The sequence below is a fragment of the Bombus affinis genome, chromosome 2 (genome assembly GCF_024516045.1).
Source record: "Bombus affinis isolate iyBomAffi1 chromosome 2, iyBomAffi1.2, whole genome shotgun sequence".
Lineage (NCBI taxonomy): Eukaryota > Metazoa > Arthropoda > Insecta > Hymenoptera > Apidae > Bombus > Bombus affinis.
In genome coordinates this window covers 4,083,838-4,103,642 of record NC_066345.1, presented here as the reverse complement: position 1 = coordinate 4,103,642, position 19,805 = coordinate 4,083,838, and the positions used below count along the sequence as shown (strand labels likewise).

At 33.9% G+C, this 19,805-nt stretch overlaps 1 protein-coding gene across 2 annotated transcripts in view; it reads right to left on the bottom strand.

The window, feature by feature from the left end:
• The window catches only part of LOC126928995 (cadherin-87A), a 521,848-nt gene that overhangs the window by 245,700 nt on the left and 256,343 nt on the right, over nt 1–19,805 (bottom strand). For both annotated transcript variants that reach the window (XM_050744939.1, XM_050744941.1), the window contains one exon: nt 8,786–8,841. In XM_050744939.1, the coding sequence (XP_050600896.1) occupies nt 8,786–8,841 (56 nt within the window). The remainder of the gene's footprint in view (nt 1–8,785; nt 8,842–19,805) is intronic.

The window sequence follows — 19,805 nt, the reverse complement described above, 5'->3', positions numbered from 1 at the left end:
GAACTTTGCGATGTGTCAAAGGAACGACCGATCAATTGTGAGGAACATTTAGTGAGGAACATTTAGTGACGAACCATTTGCAGGGAAAATGCTGTATGCGTTTGATCGAATTCGTCAGAATAATAATTTGTTGCTATATGCATAGCCTTATCCAAACCATAGTTTACAAGCATAATTTCAGTTATATGATCACGCGTTGAATGCGCTACAGAAACAACTGCTTAACTTCAGTTTTCCGAACATCAGCTCCTACTTGTTCGAACTAATAATAAGAGCTGCAGGTTATAACTAATAAACCGTTACCATAGGAACTATTCCATCAGTTGAACAGTTCTGCCTGCCAATTAATCCAGGTAAAGCACGTTCCATCGTAATAATATGTCTCCCAACATTCTATCCACTATGCTATTTATTTTTTTGAGTAATTTTAAAATGCAACAATTGTACAAGATGCAGAAATGACTAAGAAATTCAATCGACGCCCCACATGCGTCAATAACAGCGAATGTATTAGGAAAGCTCGTTGAATTCGTTTATTAAAGAAAATTTTGTCTTTCGTATCATTTCAAGGAATTCTATATACGTTGTACGATCTTATTTTTAAAATCATAGAAATCTGAGCTCTTAAACCCGGCCAATTTCGTATGATAATTTACGCAAATATTTATGTCAAACACTTTTATTGGCCACTAACTAAAGTTTATTACAATCGCTTACGCAGAAGGTAAGTATCACATGTAAAATTCAAATTAAATCCGGGAGCAGGTCGTAAATTCGATTCGAAGTTTATACGAAAAGTTGTTTGCCAATGCTGTAAAAATTTCTACGGTAAATTCCAGTTTTCGAAATGGAAGCTAATATGTTTTATGACCTTGACCCATTTTTTTTTCGATGGAAGGTATGACTTTTCGAAAGAATCATATTACAAATGAAGCAATTAGTTCACAAGATCGTTACAAATGTTAATTTTATTACGTTTCAAACATTGATATGTTCTTTAATATAACAATAATATTTATGCTTTAAATGCAAGTTACATTTTACAACTTGTGGTCAACGTGGATTGCACTTGAAACTGTGATCTATACCACGACGTTATAAATTGTAAGAAAAAGAATGAGATTACTAAACTAAGATTCGCTCCTGGATTTTCTCTTTGCCGGAAGATTAATGTATCAATTGAGTTGTCCAGACTATCGAGTGTTCCGGGTTTCCGATTTTATTTTTTTTTTCTATGTTATATTGCTTTCCTTCGAGTTTCTCTATCTGAGCTTTTATTTCTTTAGAAAATAAGAATTTACAGTTACTTTTCGTTAGATTCGACATTATTTCACGATATTAATAATTTTTAAATGTCGAACTCACTTTGTCATTTAAATTTTGAATGGTATTTGACAGAATTTGTTAACAAGAAACGTTTTCATATTTAAATATTTTATGTATTTTGGATTAAAAGAATGACATATGTACTTTTGTTATTATTCATTTATGCTTTCTCTTATATTATACTATACGTACTAGTGTAATATTTAAACAATATTTCATTTCAAAACCATTTATGGTGTCAATATAGAGAGCAATATTTTAAACGCTGAAATATTAAACGAATATGGAATATTAATATTAATATAGAATATTAAACGAATGGAAAGTATTTCTTAAACTAAATTTTAGTCGATTACATAAACGATATGCATACGTAATTACTTAAAACCATACGATTTTAGTGAAATTTTTTAAATAAATAGGATACTTTTGAAATTTTAAACAAAATCTTCTCAACCGTTTCCATGTTTGCAAAATGTTCGACACAATTTCGTATTTCTGAATATTTAAAAAGCCAAGTTTAGCAAAAAAAAAAAAAGAAACTTTATATTGTAAAAATAATGAAATGGTTTTATATTATATTTTTTACATCTTAAAATCTTTGTTTCTAAATTTGTATTACATAAATAATTGAAACATAATATGTTTAATTTTAATGTTTAATGATAATTTATGATTTTCTTCCAAGATCCTTTCAGAATTCAAATTGATCGACTGTATTTTTTGTTTCCTCGAAAATCAAACTTCTATAAATTTATTTATCACAAATAAATTATACAAAATAAAATTTTCGAATAAATGAAACAAAATAATGTTTGTGCCATTATATAACTTTCTGTACTTTCCAGTTTGCAAAATTTATTAGCATCGTAAGTGTACCTAGGGTAAGACAAAATTTTATATCAAATTAGTCTCAAACGAAAGAGACATCATTTGTCTTTCACGTACACAAAGTATGTTTCTTTATACATTTTCGATTACGACTTTAATCCCTTGTTGATTTCTGGTGATGCTTTTTTTTCAAAATACTTGTTATGGGCGATATTAGAAGCATTTTCTCATATGTGTGTTACCACAAACAGCAATACATTAATTTATAACATTTAATTTGTCCAAATAGTGTCACCATATAGCGTGTGTAAATTTGTAAATCTATCTTAATCTATACAGGGTGGGGTGTTAATCGTAGTATCTTCAGGCAGGAGCTGCACTACGTGAAAAAATACGGAAAAAGTTTAGTATAGCATTTTTTAATCTTGAGATTTCATTTTCGAGAAAATCGGCTTTGAAGATTCGACAAAATTTACTTAAATGTTTTAAATTTGGTTAATTTCGGGCTAAACAAGAGCAAATAGTCGACAGGGATTTAAAATGTATTTGAAAATAAATAAGATGCTTCATTGCGAAAAAGATCGAAAGTTCGAAAATGTATCATGCGCGTGTACGAGACCAGTTCGTAATTAAACATATTTGAATTTGATTTCCTCGAATATGATGCCCCAAACGGGAAAGTTTTATTTCACATTCTGTACTTATTTTCACGTGTACAGTAACCTCCAGTCGCCACTTAGCCAAGTTTGAAGCACATCCGACGAATTTTCAAACTCGATTTCCTCAGAAACGAAGCGTCATATGAAAAAATTTTATTCTACATTTTCGACTTATTTTTTTACGTAGAATCAACCTCTGACCGATTGTACTACGATTACCGTTCCACTCTGTATATGTAACTTGGTCAATCTCTTACTAATATATCTGCAAACTGCTACTGCTGCTTGCTATACATAAGAACATTTACAAATTTGGAAAAATAACACCACACAAATATATCATAATTCGGCAAACAGAAAATAAATCAATAGACCTTTGAAAATCATCCAGCCGGCAGACGTTTCCAGTCCAATTACACGCGTACGTGCGGCGTCGTATTTGAATACATCGTTAGAACGTGATTGACGCGTATTCGTGAGCGGGCAAACGTTGCCCTTTGAGTGATCAATCGTACACAGAGGTGGTTGCAAACAAGTCTGCTTTCAAAAACCGTACGTACGCCTGTACCGGTACGTTTTATTAGCTTTTTTACGCGTTCGACGCGGCGCGAATATCACCAACGAAAAGAAGCGTTTATTTCGAAAAGCAAACCGTTCGTTGCGATTCATCTCTGACTCGACGCGACAGTGCAGCAATTAGAGGAGAAAGCACAGAGAAAGAGAGAAAGAGAGACGATACAACTATATCCTCGCCTCGGTTCCAGATATTCTAATGTTCTACACGGCCGGTATAACGGTGACACCTGTACAGCAGAGATCGTAACAGGTATAATTCAAATTTAAGAGATCATAGGTAGGATTCTTCGCTACAACAGATGTTGATTAAATAGAAAACGATGGTTGTTTAACGTGAACTAATCACAGTGACGTATTATAATTAAGACAACTAAATAGTTGATTTGCAACTCTCGTCACTACGGTTCCAATGTTCTCTCTCACGCGGACCACACTCTCTCCAAAACGCAATTCGCCCTCTCTGACTTCTCAACTGACACTGACTGTTAATTCGTCTTTGTCCCTTAGCATCCCTTTGTCGTTTGTCTTAGCCCCACCACGCACATTTTCCACAACGTGTTCTCGTGGCCAGGGTCACGCAGGCCTTTTCCGCGAAACTATTCGATTGAAGGACCGACGATACATTGTTGGGCCTGTCGGCACTTCGGCTTTCTCGCAACATTGTTTATAGTTCGCCCGATATCTTTTAGGTCTCTCGTCCACGATACTACAATAGCATAGGTCAAGATTTTGGCTAGGAATAATCATTATAAACGACAAAAAATGCAAGTCTTAGTTTCAGGAATCCAGCAAACAGTTTAAAAGTTATGTAAAGTTGAACGTTTTCGGCGTACCTGACGGCTCGCTTTAACGTTGGCCTTTCCGCGTTAACTTTTCCACGATTCGTCCGATGAGCACAAAATGCTGGCTAACAAATGCAAATGTGAATGTCGGTCACTTTGCGGCAGAATTTTAAATTCTGAATACTGGATTAGGTTTGGGTTATGTTTTATTCTCCGGTCATCCTTACGCTAGGTTCAGTTCGATATCAGTTCGATGGAAGCAATATCATACTAACCATCAAAATACGCTTAAAATGCTGTTTCACGTGTGCATAATTCTCGAACTACTGGATTCCTAAAGTTAAAACTTGCATTTTTGCATTCGGCACATTGAAAACTGTTAAATTGTAATAAAAAGAGACGATAATTTTATGTCCTTTAAACCAAAGTCTAATCAAAATTTTATTGGTTATCGGTATCCATAATCGATGTCAGGATTCTTTTTGGTTACCTGGTACCATTATCGATAATGAGATCTTATGGTCATCGACAACCATTATCGATGACAGAATTAAAATATATCGTACAATAGGATGATTAAAGATGCTTCTAAATTATCTTATACAATTCAAGCGTTGTTAATTTACTGTTGCCGGCGTATGATACAAATAAATGGTCAGCTATGCGCATCTGTTTCGGTTGTATGGACAAAAGAGAAAAAAAATCCACTGTTTTCCCCTGGAATTTGATGACTAGAACGTCTAATATAAAAAGAATAAAATGAGATTGTAATTACAGTGGAGTCTCGGTTAACCGAAGTTTCGTATTATCCGAGGTGCATTGGACTTATTGGTCATAACCTCATTTTTTTCGAAATTTTAATACGAAGCGTAGGAAAATGTAAATAGTTAAATATCGTGAGAGCAGTTAGCAAATTTTTGACCAGTTAAATAATTAACTCAGCCTAAATACACCTACGATATTACATTATCAAAATGTTTTCTACGATTTTATTATATGATTTACGGACACTAATGCACTTTCCCTTATTATCGGAGCATTCGTTTATCTACTGCATTATTTTTTGCCGAATATTCTACTGTACTGGACTACAAACGTTTATTCATTTACGGAAAATTTCAAGGTGAGAAAATTTGCAGAATGCACGTAATAGTCGAAAACATATAAAACAACCTTATAAAATATACAATACATACACACATGCAGCCTACATTCCTTTAATTACGTGCGGCTAATTACCAATTACGCCCGGTTCAAGCGTTCGACGACTTAATCGTCCAGACATATTATACACGTCTGAGTATGAAACTGCTCTATTACCTGTGCAAACTATTTACAAGTACATAACGCCATTGATTAACTAAACTCTGAACAATGGCCCCCCTCAAATATTAAAGTCGGCGCAATTATATTGAACGGTTTCGTTCGATTGATCCGAACGAGATTTAAGGACGTTCAATTCCCTGGAAAGCAGATGCAGCTGCGCCGTTGCCACGAACAATCGGAGCTTGGGAGAGAAAATGGGATGATTGCGAAAACAGCGAAGAATGGAAGAAAAGGGGAGACAGTCGTGGCGAGCGAGCGAGTGATGCGCGAAAGGTAAACAAGCACGCGTGTAAATAAAGTAACAAATCCGAAACGGTGGCGGATATGGGGGTGAAAAGTGGATGAAGCCGGAGGACAGGAGCGTTGAGAGAAAAAAGGCGCGAAGGAGAAGGGAGAAACGAGGGAGAACAACGTTTCTTCCTTTGCTTCCGCTGGAAAATCCGTTTCACAGCTTCGCTAAGATATGCGGTTTTCTAAGAAGGGAAAAAAGGAAGAAGAAGAAGAAGAAGAAGGAGAAGGAAAGTGGCAAGATCCTTCGGTGGAAGGTTCCTGCTTCCCCTAACCGGAACAAGGAAATGCCCCTCTCTTTTCTTTTCCTGCTTTCGCATTTTTCGCGCCTTATTTCGTATCATTTTCCTTGATCTTTGTTTTCGTGACAAGGATGGACGTTATTCGACTAATTGAAAGTAAATGCAGCGGATAGTTGAAATAAACAGATAAATACAGCAAAACTCCCTTTATTTGAATACCCACTATCAGAATAAAATCTATATATTAATATATTCTATATACTATATCATAATATAAGTTATAGTATAGTTATAGTGTATATAATATTATTATAGTTATATTGTAATCTGTATACTATATTAATGATATAATATAGTTATATATAACATAGCTAATTATAATATAGTATATAGATTACAATATAACTATAATAATAATATATAGTATTGTATATTATAATATAATTATATACTAATATTAAAATATTCGAAACCAAAGCCTAATATAATATATGAGTGTTGTATCATTCGAACGCTTTGCTATACGAACATAATGTTTCTCAGTAACGATGGATACATTTTTCCGTTTCAAATATGTACATGTCTTATTAATGTCCATGTAAACAGTAAAAATTCTATCATCTTTTCTATTGAACGAGTCTCGGTCGTAAGAATTTACAAGAATGTATAAGAGAAAGGAGAAGCAAAAGAGGACGTAAATAAAAAACTTGGAAGCGTAAGTGCAACAGAATTGGTAAAAATACACGATATTTTGAAAGCCATGATCACAGATATTAAAAACCAACAACGCGATATTGAAAATTATGAAAAGCAGGTAAATTTTTCAGATGCTGTATACAGTAGAGAAGAAACCCCAATTATACTGACGTAATGAAATGGCTTCATCACGACACAGATGACGATAATGACGACTTTATTCAAATGAAAACAGCAAACGAAAGTGATAATGGAAAGATGCCTCGTCATAGCCGAGCATTCGTGACATTCGAGAAAGATTTTGATGATTCGAAGTACAAGAAGAATGTAACTCTATGCGGTTATTTATATTGAAAAAATTATGTGACTTAGTAATGAAAAAGATATCACACTCATAAATGTTTAAAGAAGCTGTCAATTAATTTTAATCTGCGTTTGAAGAAATACAATTTTATAGCAGAAAAATGATTGTTCTATTATGGGAAAATTCCATTATTCGAATAGGATTGTCTGTCTATTAGTTCGGCTCTAACGTAATTGCAAAGCAATAAGCAATATATATTATCTAAAATTTTCATGTGAAGAGCGTATACGATAAGAAGGTCAGGACGTTGCAAAAGCTGAACTAGAAGGGGTGTGAAAATATCTTGAAGAAAGGAGGGAAAGTGCCAAGGGTAAAAGCTCTGACAATTTTGTAAGTGGGTCGTAAGAAGGATTTTGTGCCAACAACTCGAAAAGACCAGGAACTTCCTATGTATGATTATACATATACGTACGCATGCGAAGGGCCAGTCATGTTTGCCGAAAGTGGTATCGAGATGTTGCCTAAGCTGTACATATACACATAGAAGCTTCTTACAGACAGTATATTTTGATGAAATGATTATTACCAACATTGGAAACCTCCAACACTACATATCTTTCAAATATAAAATATCAAATGAAAAGTTACTTCGTTTGGTAGCTCAATATGAAACGATTGGAAGAAAAATCACAATTATTTCAAGATATTGGTTTGGCAACTAAGTGATTGTGGATTTTGTCATTAGGTGGTATTAAAACTTAGTTGTCAATTCAATAGTACCTAAATAGTTGAGGTAAACAATATGTTCATTAAATAATTTTCTTCCTAGGTATTTTATTGAAGTAACTGCCATGTTTGCTAGGTATTTTATGCTTCAAGAATGATCAATATTATATTAGAACATCCAAGTTTCATTATCTGAACAATATTACGCGGTAACGAAAAACAAATATACATAGTAGAATTTCGATTATCAGGATACCTACTACTGACGGAATGATTGCTTTCTGTAACATCGAATAACGAAACATTCGATTATCGAAACAGTGTTGCTTGATAAGTAAGGGACAAAAATATGTATTTAATTATGATTGTACAATATCTTAATTTATCCTATCCCTCCTGCGTAGGTTATAATTCTTTCTTATATATTTCATAGTGTTTTAATTGATAAGATCGTTTACTATATATACTTCAAGGAACGACTTTATAGAATTTAATTTAATATATATTTAATATAGAATTTAATTTAAGAGTAATTGAAATACAAATAGTTGTTTTCCTAGAACGTATATGAACTTGTCAGTTCCATTGCAACCGAAACTTTCCATATAGTTCAATGAATATCGAACAATTGGAATTGACAGACATTTGGAATATTGAAGTCTAAGGCGAAATTATCTAACCGTTTGAATAAATCGTTTCGTTAAAATCATAGGTGAAAAGAAGATTTTACCTCGGATCGTGTCAAATCAATTAATCACTTTTCCTCTTTACACATACAAAATCATATCAGATGAATGAATAGATCTTTTCCAAAATTAACTTAGGAATCGACTTGATAATTAAATCTCAGACTACAAATAGCTGGAAGTATTTAGTTAAAATGTACGAACGATTGAAATTTAGAAAGGATTTATTGTCTTTCCATGCGATTGCACAAATTCTTTCGCAATAGATCCAGAGATTAAAACATTGGAATTCTGCCAAAATAGAACGTTTAGACATAGAAGAGAAGCAGAGAGAATCACTCACCAGTGCGTGTGGCCAAAAGACAAATTGCCAGCAACGTCGCGAGCTTCTTGGAAAACCTGCAGGCAAAAGAAACGTGTTGATTATTGATTGAACCTTCAGTCAGTAACAGTGGGCAAATAAAACAGTCACCGTACTATAATTCCAGTTCCAGTCGAAGATTAATTGTTTGATTTCTTCGAAAGTATTTGCAATTGATGGCTAGATTCTGTTCAGGCCTGATAAATTACAGACGAACTTCGTGTACCTCGGAATAGAAAGGCCAAGAACGTAGAAAATTTATCTGATTCAAATAAAGATGCAATACGATTCAAATTTGTAGAATCGATAGATACAATCAAATATAAGCATAATTTAGAGTGCTATTAAATGTTATTAAATGGTAAAGAAATAAAAGCTTGATAAAAATTTTGCTTCACATTCATTATGAATATTTTATATATTTTTCCTATTATATAAATTATATATTGGGCCGTTTCTTTTTGCTACAGCAGCAGATGAAAGTCTTCGGTCAAGTCGGAAGAAATCAAATTTGAAGTTTCCTTAGTGTAATTTTTAGGCGATTGGTTAACGTTTAAGGATCGTAAGTTATAAAAGCATTTTTATCTAAATAAATTGATTCTCTATTATACGCTATACTATATTATACTATACTATAGTGTATCTATCTGTATACCTCTCTATACATTTCTATACTCTATCAAATATCGAAAACTTATTTTTATTTTGCGCAACAACATCTTCGCACCTGAAATCCTCCTCTACAATTTGTAGAAAAAAAAGATGACTGTTAAAAATATCGCTCGTTTAGCGTAAGTCTATGGTTGGTCAACGTTTCGAGTTGTAAATTATAAAGGCATTTTATCCGGATGAGTTCGCCCTCGGTGTGTATAATGTACTATGCTTTAACAGAAATGATACTGAAATATAAATGAGTACGGGAGCATAATGTCATACTTTACTGTGGAGAATTCTTTACGACACAGCACAACGCAGTAGGTACTCGTCTGTTGCAGGAAAACAAGTCTGAAAATACAGGCAACTGTCGTGGCGCATGCAATGAATACGGTGCATAACTAATCAGCCACACGAGACCATCCAGTCATGACAAAAACTGACAGGAAAACTAACAATGAGACGATCCACGCTTTCCCTGTTAGTATCGCTTTTCACCTCGTTTATTCAAGACTTGTAAACTAGTTGTAAGTACCATTCCTAACGCGTGTTGACGAAATGTAATGAATGAGGCTCGCGTGCAAGTTAATGATGTTCCATTTATCTACATCTCGCTATAAAAGAGAACCTCAATTTGGTACAGCAAAACGCTCCGCGCTGAACCAATTAAATAACATCGGTGTAGATGTTCGACTATTAGAATTAACAAGATATTTAGCGCGACTATAATATTTCGTGGATATCATAAAATTATTTAAACAACCAATTAGTTTCATTAATTTTATTAATAAACCTTAATGTTCATTCGGGTCGCATTTAATATTTGCACGTGCTTAAGATCGCTGTTTATGCTGTATACTAATTTCTTACTAAATATACGTTGGCGATAAATATTCTGTGATTTCTATGTACATTTTCTGATCGGTTTTAAATTTGATTAATCATGGCGATCGCGTCTCGTTACAGTGCTAACAAACATGTTTCGTATAACACATAAACTATGGTAACAGTTGAAATATTTTCGTGAGTATACTCGGAATTTATTAATTACAAAGATTCTGTTTTTTAACAACAAGATGTTGAAAAACGTATTTGAAGGCTTTTACTGTTAAAAATAATCTACTTAACGCCTTAAACTACGATTTACGTTCGAGAATTTTGGGCTGAAAACGTAAACAAACTCGCGTAGCCTTCGGGCCATTCGCGCGACTTGTGTAGTACATACTACGGGCTATGCTCGTAATATTTACGTTTGACCCGATCATCGTACTACGGGCTATGCCCGTAGTTGTAGGTTAAGGGGTTAAAGTATCTTATTGTTACTTCAAAAAATTTTCCAGAAAGATTTCGTGAAGCTACTCGACAGTTGCCAAAAATCATTGAAAAATACTCATAAAACGAGCAGCTATCTTAGAACATCTCTACGAACTTCCTATGTCATCTCCGCTACGTCACGCAAACGCTCAAACGAACACAATTACCACGTACGCAGATATGAAATTCACGACGTTAACACCGCATTTCCTTCATCTGTTTTCCTTACCAGTTGATGCTGCAATTAGCAACGTCATCCGATCAATTAGGTCGGGAACCGAGCAGGACTCGCCTACTGCTGCTTACCATTGCATAGTACGTAAGCGAAACAAAATTCATGCACACAATTGGATTCGCATACGAAGCAATCCACGTTTGCCAACATATGCACCTAGCCAACCTTGCGGATAACTACGGATCAATTACGTGACGCTGGATGTCGTGGATGCATCGACCACGAACGTACACGAGATCCACAGGATGTCTACATCGGCACCGTCGCCATTTACCGCAAGGAAACAGTTCACTTCCGGCTGCATTCCGTTACGAGGCGTTGCCACGCGATCAGCGCTGTTCTCTGTCGCGATTTCTCGCCATAATCCCTTCGTTCTCGTACGTGATTCCCGAAGGGAGAAACGTATTCGGTATTCGTAAAATGTTTGAACAAGATTTTGCGCATGAAGGACTGCAAATGAGATTCTTTGAATGTTTCAGATCGCACGGACGCCTGGAATGCTTTAATTCTTAATTCTGAAGCAAATGAAATAACAATAACTAAATTATTCATTCAATTACTTGTTAGTTACAACTAAAGCGAATGGATTTGATGAAAGTAGCTGTCAACTTGATTTGATTTAATATCTCCCTTTCTGTAATTTTGTAATTTTGAATATGTATATGTATATTAATATCTATATGTACATTAGTGTGTATATATTAATTAATTATTTATTAGTCTAATTATAAAGATATTGGCGATCTGTAACATAATTTGGTAATATGAAAATATCATCGATAATGATTTGGCATACCTTTATTATAATATCTTTATTTCTATAGGCAACGAAAGACTGGTGAATTATTTAAATACATTTCGTGAAAGTATACGATCAATATTCCTTTCATCTGTATATATGGTGTTCATCGATGGCGTAACATGGTCTAAAAAACTCCAACATCGTTAGTATAACGATGCAACTGACGATAATGCTCGTTATCACGGTGAAACGGACATGGTGATATTGTCGGTGGAAGAGGCGATGTCTGCCATTAAATCGTATGCGAAAAGCTTGTATACACGTGTCAGAGAACCAAATTAGCTGACGTTGAATATAATGGTTACATTGGAGTCGCGGCGGCCAAGAAGCACCGGAACACATTTATCCCGTGATATCGTCGAAAGACACATCAGGCTGATTTACGTTCCAAATGTATAATTATAATTTAACAATACTCGAAGAAGCGAATGCCGACATCGTAATTAATAGCGTACAAAATGTAGTGGAATTATGATTAAGCGGTTAAATTCGTCTTTCTTTAACAGTCAATTGATGTTTGTAAAATGTTTCATAATTATTCTCCGTGGAAATTAAACACACATCTATTAGTTAAATAATATTTGACAACGATCTAATTCCAGGATATATAAAAAAATGAAATTGAATTGGTAACAAAATTGTACCATTTCGTACCTGTGGCGAGTACTTGATGAAATAATTTTGTTGTAATAATTAAATAGACTTTAGTGGTAATCTGAATGTAAAAAAATACATTGAAATTTATAATTCATATTTTTGGCAGCAATTAATTTTCTCTCCATATTTATATGTTTCATATTTATAATTTAATAAAAACACGAAGCTTCTTCTTCAATGTCGCTTCTAGTAAATAATATGATACGCTTAAAATATCGAAATAGTTAATAACTGCATTTAGCTACTATGCAACGACGTTAATAACACAGATGTATCTTCTACTTCAAATCACACAAATCCGCTCTTTCTCTCTTCGTTATTAGTAACGTCACACGCTTTCTTCTTCTCGCTGCAAATTCTTAACGACGACAAAAATTAACCAGTACAATCCAACGGTTGATATTCATGTCCTCGCTCCGAAAGTTCGATGTTAAGTTCACCGATTAATATATCTTTGCCCGTCTAACGTTTAATGTAACCGAGGCCAGCATTAAAAGCGCTAGTTTTCGTTTTCTCATGATTTATGGAGCTTTATTTCGGTGATGGATGGCCTGCGGTCGCTTTGATTCCGGTCTGCGATAATACCAGGCATTGCGAAATGGAAACCACGACATATAGCATCGACGCATTGAGCAGCGTTCACTATCAAAACGCACGTTGAGGTCGATGCATTCCAGTGGCATCAGTCTGCGTATAGCACGCACCGCAGGACGTCAGTGCTATGTATGTATGCGACATACATATATACCTATACCTTATACCTAATGAAATCAGTAAATGTCTGTCTGTCGTTTGCACAACTCGGAGCATCCCACGTCTGATAGCATTATCAAAGCAATAATTTTCATGGAAAAAAGGGGAAATCTATATTCGTGTTACATCGTGTCGTAAAAACATTTAAATTTATGACTTATACTACGAAAGGAAAACGAGAGATGTAACTTGTGGCGTACAGATATATTTGTTTGCAAATAAATTTCAGAATCTTGAGAAATTGAAATAACTTTATCATTTAATTAAGTATATAATAATTTAATAATTTAACAGACAATGAATAATCATTTCCAACTATAAAGACCATATAAATTCTTCGAATCTAAGAAATGTGTTACTTTCTGAATTAACCACTGAATCGTCACTGAACGAATTAAATCTGTTGAATATATAGTACATTTGAATTGTGCGTGCGAAAGTGAGAGAACGTAGAGCGAAAACACACACAAGTATGCATCCCCTGCCTGGTACGTATGTGAGCGTAGCATGATGGTTTAGGCCTCCGTTGAGACAAAAGAGAGAAGCGCAGTGTGAAATCTCGTGCCCTAGGCTTCCAGCCAGTAGCCCGCGTGGCGAGCAAAGTTATGCGAATATTAGAATAAAGTCCTTTGTAATATCTCTCCAAATGCTCTGCATACTTTAACAAAATCAATTGAGACGAACGAAAGAAACTATCGATCGATAGCGTTTCAAGAATAAAAATACAAAGTGGAAGATGTAAATACGTCTGATGCTAATGCGAATTACAGAACAGGAAACTTTTATTCCTTCGCATTATAATATCAAAAGATTTATTTAGAAACACTTCACTCGAGAACATTTCGAAACGCGTTTAATGTATTAATATATTCAATGCTTTTAAAGCGTCTCTGCTTCAGCCATCGACTTCGTCATTCGACGGTAATCCTTCAATTCCGTTAAATGACCAACCTATAGCCGAACATAAACAACGGCGGATGTGCATCGATGGGACAAACAATGTTTGTCGTCCAATTGCCTGTGAGAATGGTACCACAGCAACTATAGAATCAGTCCCTTAACGTAACCACGTTTGCTACAACATCAGTTGTAAATAGGGACCAATTCATTAGATGACAAACTGTGTCATTGTTACATTGATGATACTTTACAAAGGAGAATAGAGAATGTATTTATCGTTTACCGGCTATACACAATGAGGACACACTGTAGCCTAGTTAGTGGTATCATTATCGCCTTGACAAAGATACTGCCTTATCTGTCGTTTCAGCAATAATTCCGCGCTATTGATCAACACCATACAGTTCACGTATTCCACAGCTATGTTGCGCATTGTATTGATTATGCAACCTACCGATTGAAGTTTGTTTATTTACTGCTGGATAGTTATGGAAAGCAGACGTACTTTTGACGTAATTTTGAAAGACATTTCTATGACTTTGCCTTTATTCGATAAAAGTTATTTTATGATATTAATTTTAGAAAAATTGATCGAAAATTAGTTTAAAAAATTCAAATTGTCCTACGTACTTAATACGATTGAATATAATAAAGAATCTACTTCTGACAACAGACACGAATATAATATACATACTTAACACTCTGGAGACCGGCTGCTCTGACAAACATATAGACCGAATTCCCGGGTGTTCTTGGAGCGATTGAAAAAGATTCAAAGCGACCAATATTATATCTAACGTACTGATAACGGTTTCGTATTGTTCAAACATGTAATGTAAAAACACTTTCATAATTTTTCGTTCATAGCATTCATTGCTTTTTTTACTGTTTTATTTAACAGTAGTTAAAATTTGTATAGGATACCGCATGAAGTATGAAAGACGCGAATTCGCACCTCTGGTCCCCAGAGTGTTAATACGATTGGATATAATAATAAAAAATATTTCTAGCAGTAGAGACGAATATAACATACGTACGGGTATATTAATACAACTGTGTATAATATACAAATCTACTTTAGAATATGCATAATTATAATTTTTATTATAATTTACTGTAACTATATATTGTGTTATATATAACAACATGTAAACACAAATACGAATATAATATGCGTACAGGTATATTAATAGACTTGGGTATAATAAAAAAATATATGTTATAATATGCATAATTATAATTTTTATTATAATTTACTGTAATTATATATTGTATCATATGTAATAACATATAGATACAGATAAGAATATAATATGCATACGGGTATATTAATAGAGTTGGGTATAATAAAAAAATCTACTTTAGGATATGCATAATTATAATTTTTATTATAATTTACTGTAATTATATATTATGTTATATATAACAACATACAAATACAGATACGAATATAATATACGTAAGGGCATATTAATACAATTGGGTATAATAAAAAAATCTACTTTAGGATATGCATAATTATAATTTTTATTATAATTTACTGTAATTATATATTATGTTATATATAACAACATATAAATACAGATACGAATATAATATACGTAAGGGCATATTGATACAATTGGGTAAAATAAAAAATCTACTTTAGAATATGCATAATTATAATTTTTATTATAATTTACTGTAATTATATATTGTATCATTTGTAATAACATATAAATACAGTTATGAATATAATATACATTAGCTGAATGTAAAATTTATTCCAAACCAAATTGATCGAAAGTATCATCCAACATTCTAGGAATCGACGTTTCGAATATGCATAATTATAATTTTTATTATAATTTACTGTAATTATATATTGTATCATTTGTAATAACATATAAATACAGTTATGAATATAATATACATTAGCTGAATGTAAAATTTATTCCAAACCAAATTGATCGAAAGTATCGTCCAACATTCTAGGAATCGACATTTCGCGAACATCAATTGGTAACATTTGGCCCGTTCAAGTTCCTGATAGCTGAGTCGATCACCAAGAATTTTCGATCAGCAGTGCTACTGCAAACTCCAAACTTTAAGCAACCGACGAAAGTTTAATAGTTTAAGATAGAAGCTAAGTAGATCGAGATAGTAAGGTAATTAATGCACGCAGTTGGTTGGATCAGTTTGTAGTCGTTAAGTAACAATGACTAGCGTGAGAGAGACGAGGAAAGTGGATGGGAGAAATATTGAAATAAATCACTGTAAAGTGCCAAATAATGATGATGAATTAATTGCAGTTGAACAAAAATATACATTGCACTAATAAATAAAGTAAAATTCTACATAAGCTGAGATGTATGCCAATGTTTCAAAACATGTATCAAGTTGAGTCAATTATTCGAAACAGTGCTATAATTTTGTATTATGTATCCTGCGTGCATGGTTAGATGCATTTCGATTTATTTCTTTTACACGGCAAGTTTCAAATTAATACCTCAATAATGTTCTAAGAACATTAAAATTCCATCATCAGTGCATCTACTTGGGTTCTTATCTTAATTAATTAGAGCTAAACTCTATCGTAGAAGTGAGCAGATAAAAATTTTAGCTACATAACCAGCTTGCAAAGTATTTCAATATACTTCGACAAAATTACCGTAACAGTGTATGGACCTTAAAATTACATTAAACAGTAAATCAAACTGGCTATAAATAACACCCGCAATGAATCTTCCTCCCTGTATCTGTAACAGCATGTGCTCTTCGGCAACATGCAGGACAGATATTAACAAAGAAAATGCAAAACATATGACAACTCTAATTAACGTCGCCCGCACATATTAAACCCTTTCACTATGCGCAGCGGAGTTTAGCCGTCAGTATTCTGTCGCTGTGCAGGACACTTGTGCTGCTAGTCTATATTTCACCGTAAACAGAGTATAACAATATGCAAATTGAACACAAAAGTCTGCAAGTGTTGAAGTTTTCCAGTGCAAGATTTCGACAGACGATTATGAACATTTTTAATTCTACTGCGATTGCTGAATTTTTTATTACCTTGCCTTACAAATAATATCGTCTCCTAATTCGCATTTAAAATCTAAGATAAAATCAAATGCTAACTACTGACATATATTTAACAAATACCATAACGAAATAAACATTCAGATCGTGGCCTGCAGTTAGAAGTTTTTGTGGAAGTTTCACTTCGCCAATTATTCGCTGAATTTGTCTAACGGTTATTCAAATAAAATATCGATGTTTCACTAAGAAATGTAAGAAAGAATAATAATAGTCATAATATAAAATAAAATAATAATACAAACGATGAAATAAAAATAGTAATGAGAGAATACACCAAAGAATTCATTACGTAAAAATCAAATTGAGAAAAGATAGCAGAAAGCGAGAAGAGATAATTTCATTTCTTCGCGAAAGAAAGCAAACGAAAATGTTCGCACAGACCTAACACACAGTCCAAGTTTGTCAAAATAAATTTTACCGATAGGGTTATACCTGCAGCGGCATAATAAGGCTACGCCATAATAACGAGAAGCACAAAAGCTTCGAGCAAAGTTTTATCGAATAGGCGCATCTTCCACAGAGATCGGTAAATGACCGCGCGTTAATTAGTTAACGCTGAACATCGCAGCTACATCACCACCCATGCACAAGAGAACGTACTCGACGATGTCACTGCACTGTAACGGCAGTGCTTCATCGCGATATGACTAAGCTAACTTCCCTCCTAACTGGACATGTTTAATAAGGCCCGAGCTAATTGCATCAACTATTAAAGCCGCAGTTACCTGGACAACGTGGATCGCATTAATGTTTCGCAAGGGTGTCGTCACCTGTTCAACTTCTATCCGCAACTAAATCATTCATTGGAGAAAGCCAATCAACTGGAACGTGTCTGTTCATCGATTTCAGGCAATCGTAGTCATTGACATACTCCGCTTAAGCTCTCTCGCTGTTTTGCAAGAGGTAAGTAAGCACACTGGAGTAAAATAATAATTAATAATGTGTTTGCATGGGATATACGATAATATCTTAGAAGACAGTGAAAATGAGATACGAAAGTATTAGGTCATCCCATAAGTTCGTGCCGACTTTTGTGTATACATTTCATGTGTCGATTTATAAACATACGGTGATAAGGGGCCAATGCGCTCGAAAAATGAGAAGAAGTTGTACAACGAGAGGGGGATTACATTTTTTCATGAAACTGAAAGGTATGTAAACAATCTTAACATATATAATCGCTCGAAAAACGGAACGAACTTATGGGATGACCTAATAGCTGCTTTATAGCGTATTTTTTCATTGGAAATTGAAATCTCCGTATAAGAATTATCTTACTGTATACTGTACGTTATATGTTGCCAAACGAGTTACACTTACGAAATAGAGGTGATTTTTTTATATCATTAGGTTACAACATTTAGAAAACGAATAGATAAAATTGCATTTGTAGAGGACTTGTGTAGGATGTTTGATCGTGAGATTTATTAAATGTTATTGCTTGTTGTTGAAATCGTCGAATATATTTAAAATAACAAATTGGAGACGTTCGTACAGTGTATAAGTCATAAAATAGGATCGCTAATTACTCATTAATCAGATCACTGATAATTGGTTGATAACTGGTTGATAACTGATCGACAACTGACTGTAACTCATTTCCTTGCGCTCATGGCGGTGTCAATGTCTCGAGGCAAAATAACATGAGTTGAAGCGTCCTCTAACTCATGTGTCGCTACACATTTATCGCTGTAGTAGGTTCGTAGAGTAAAACTCAGGTTACGCTTACATTTCTTGCATTAATTATTCTTGAAATAATTATAAAGAAATAGTCGCTTTGATTAAAAAGAGTTATTCAAGTTACATTTATTGAGTCGCGTATTATAGCGATTCTTTTATTATTTGTATATTTTAGCACGTACAATTTTCACAAAAAGGAATATAAAAGTTACAATTCACTTTATAGTTCCTTAACTTCGTGGCGATTAATTTCCAGCGTACATGTCCGAATACGCTGTACGGTGATCAACATTTAGCACATTTTTATGTGCACGTATCTTCTCGGTAATTTCCTAGCTTCAATATGGTTATTAATAAATATAAGTTTTAGCAATGCAAGCTTTCATAATGGAGAGTAGGAAAATCAACTAGCAATTAAAATCAACTCCGCTCGATTAGCTTGCGACAATGTTACCTACGTCATACATCACTGCACCTTGAGACCAGAAGGTTTGGAAATTACTTAAAGTTTCGGGGACAGCATGTTTACAGCAAGTTTCAGACACGTAGTTTATGCGTGATGGAGCACCAGTCCATTTTCATTTAGACAACACGTAGGCGGAAGCTCAGCTGCAAGATGGATTGGACAATATATACTTCTCGATCTTCCATACTCTTTCCTTTCAGATTTGCCTATGGTTTTAGTTAAACAGAACTCGTTTCACAGTTTCGCACATTAGCGTGAAATTAGAAAATTTAACATTTAGTTTGAATATCATGAATATAACATGTTGCCACAATGAACTAGTAATATAATTTTCATTTTAATTCGATGGAAAATAAGAATTGAATAGGCCAAGTCGACTTCTCTCTATAATTAAGAGATTTGGATATTTTATAGAAAAGAATTAATTAAACAAATGGTTCCATGTCGGAAACAAATGAAGCCT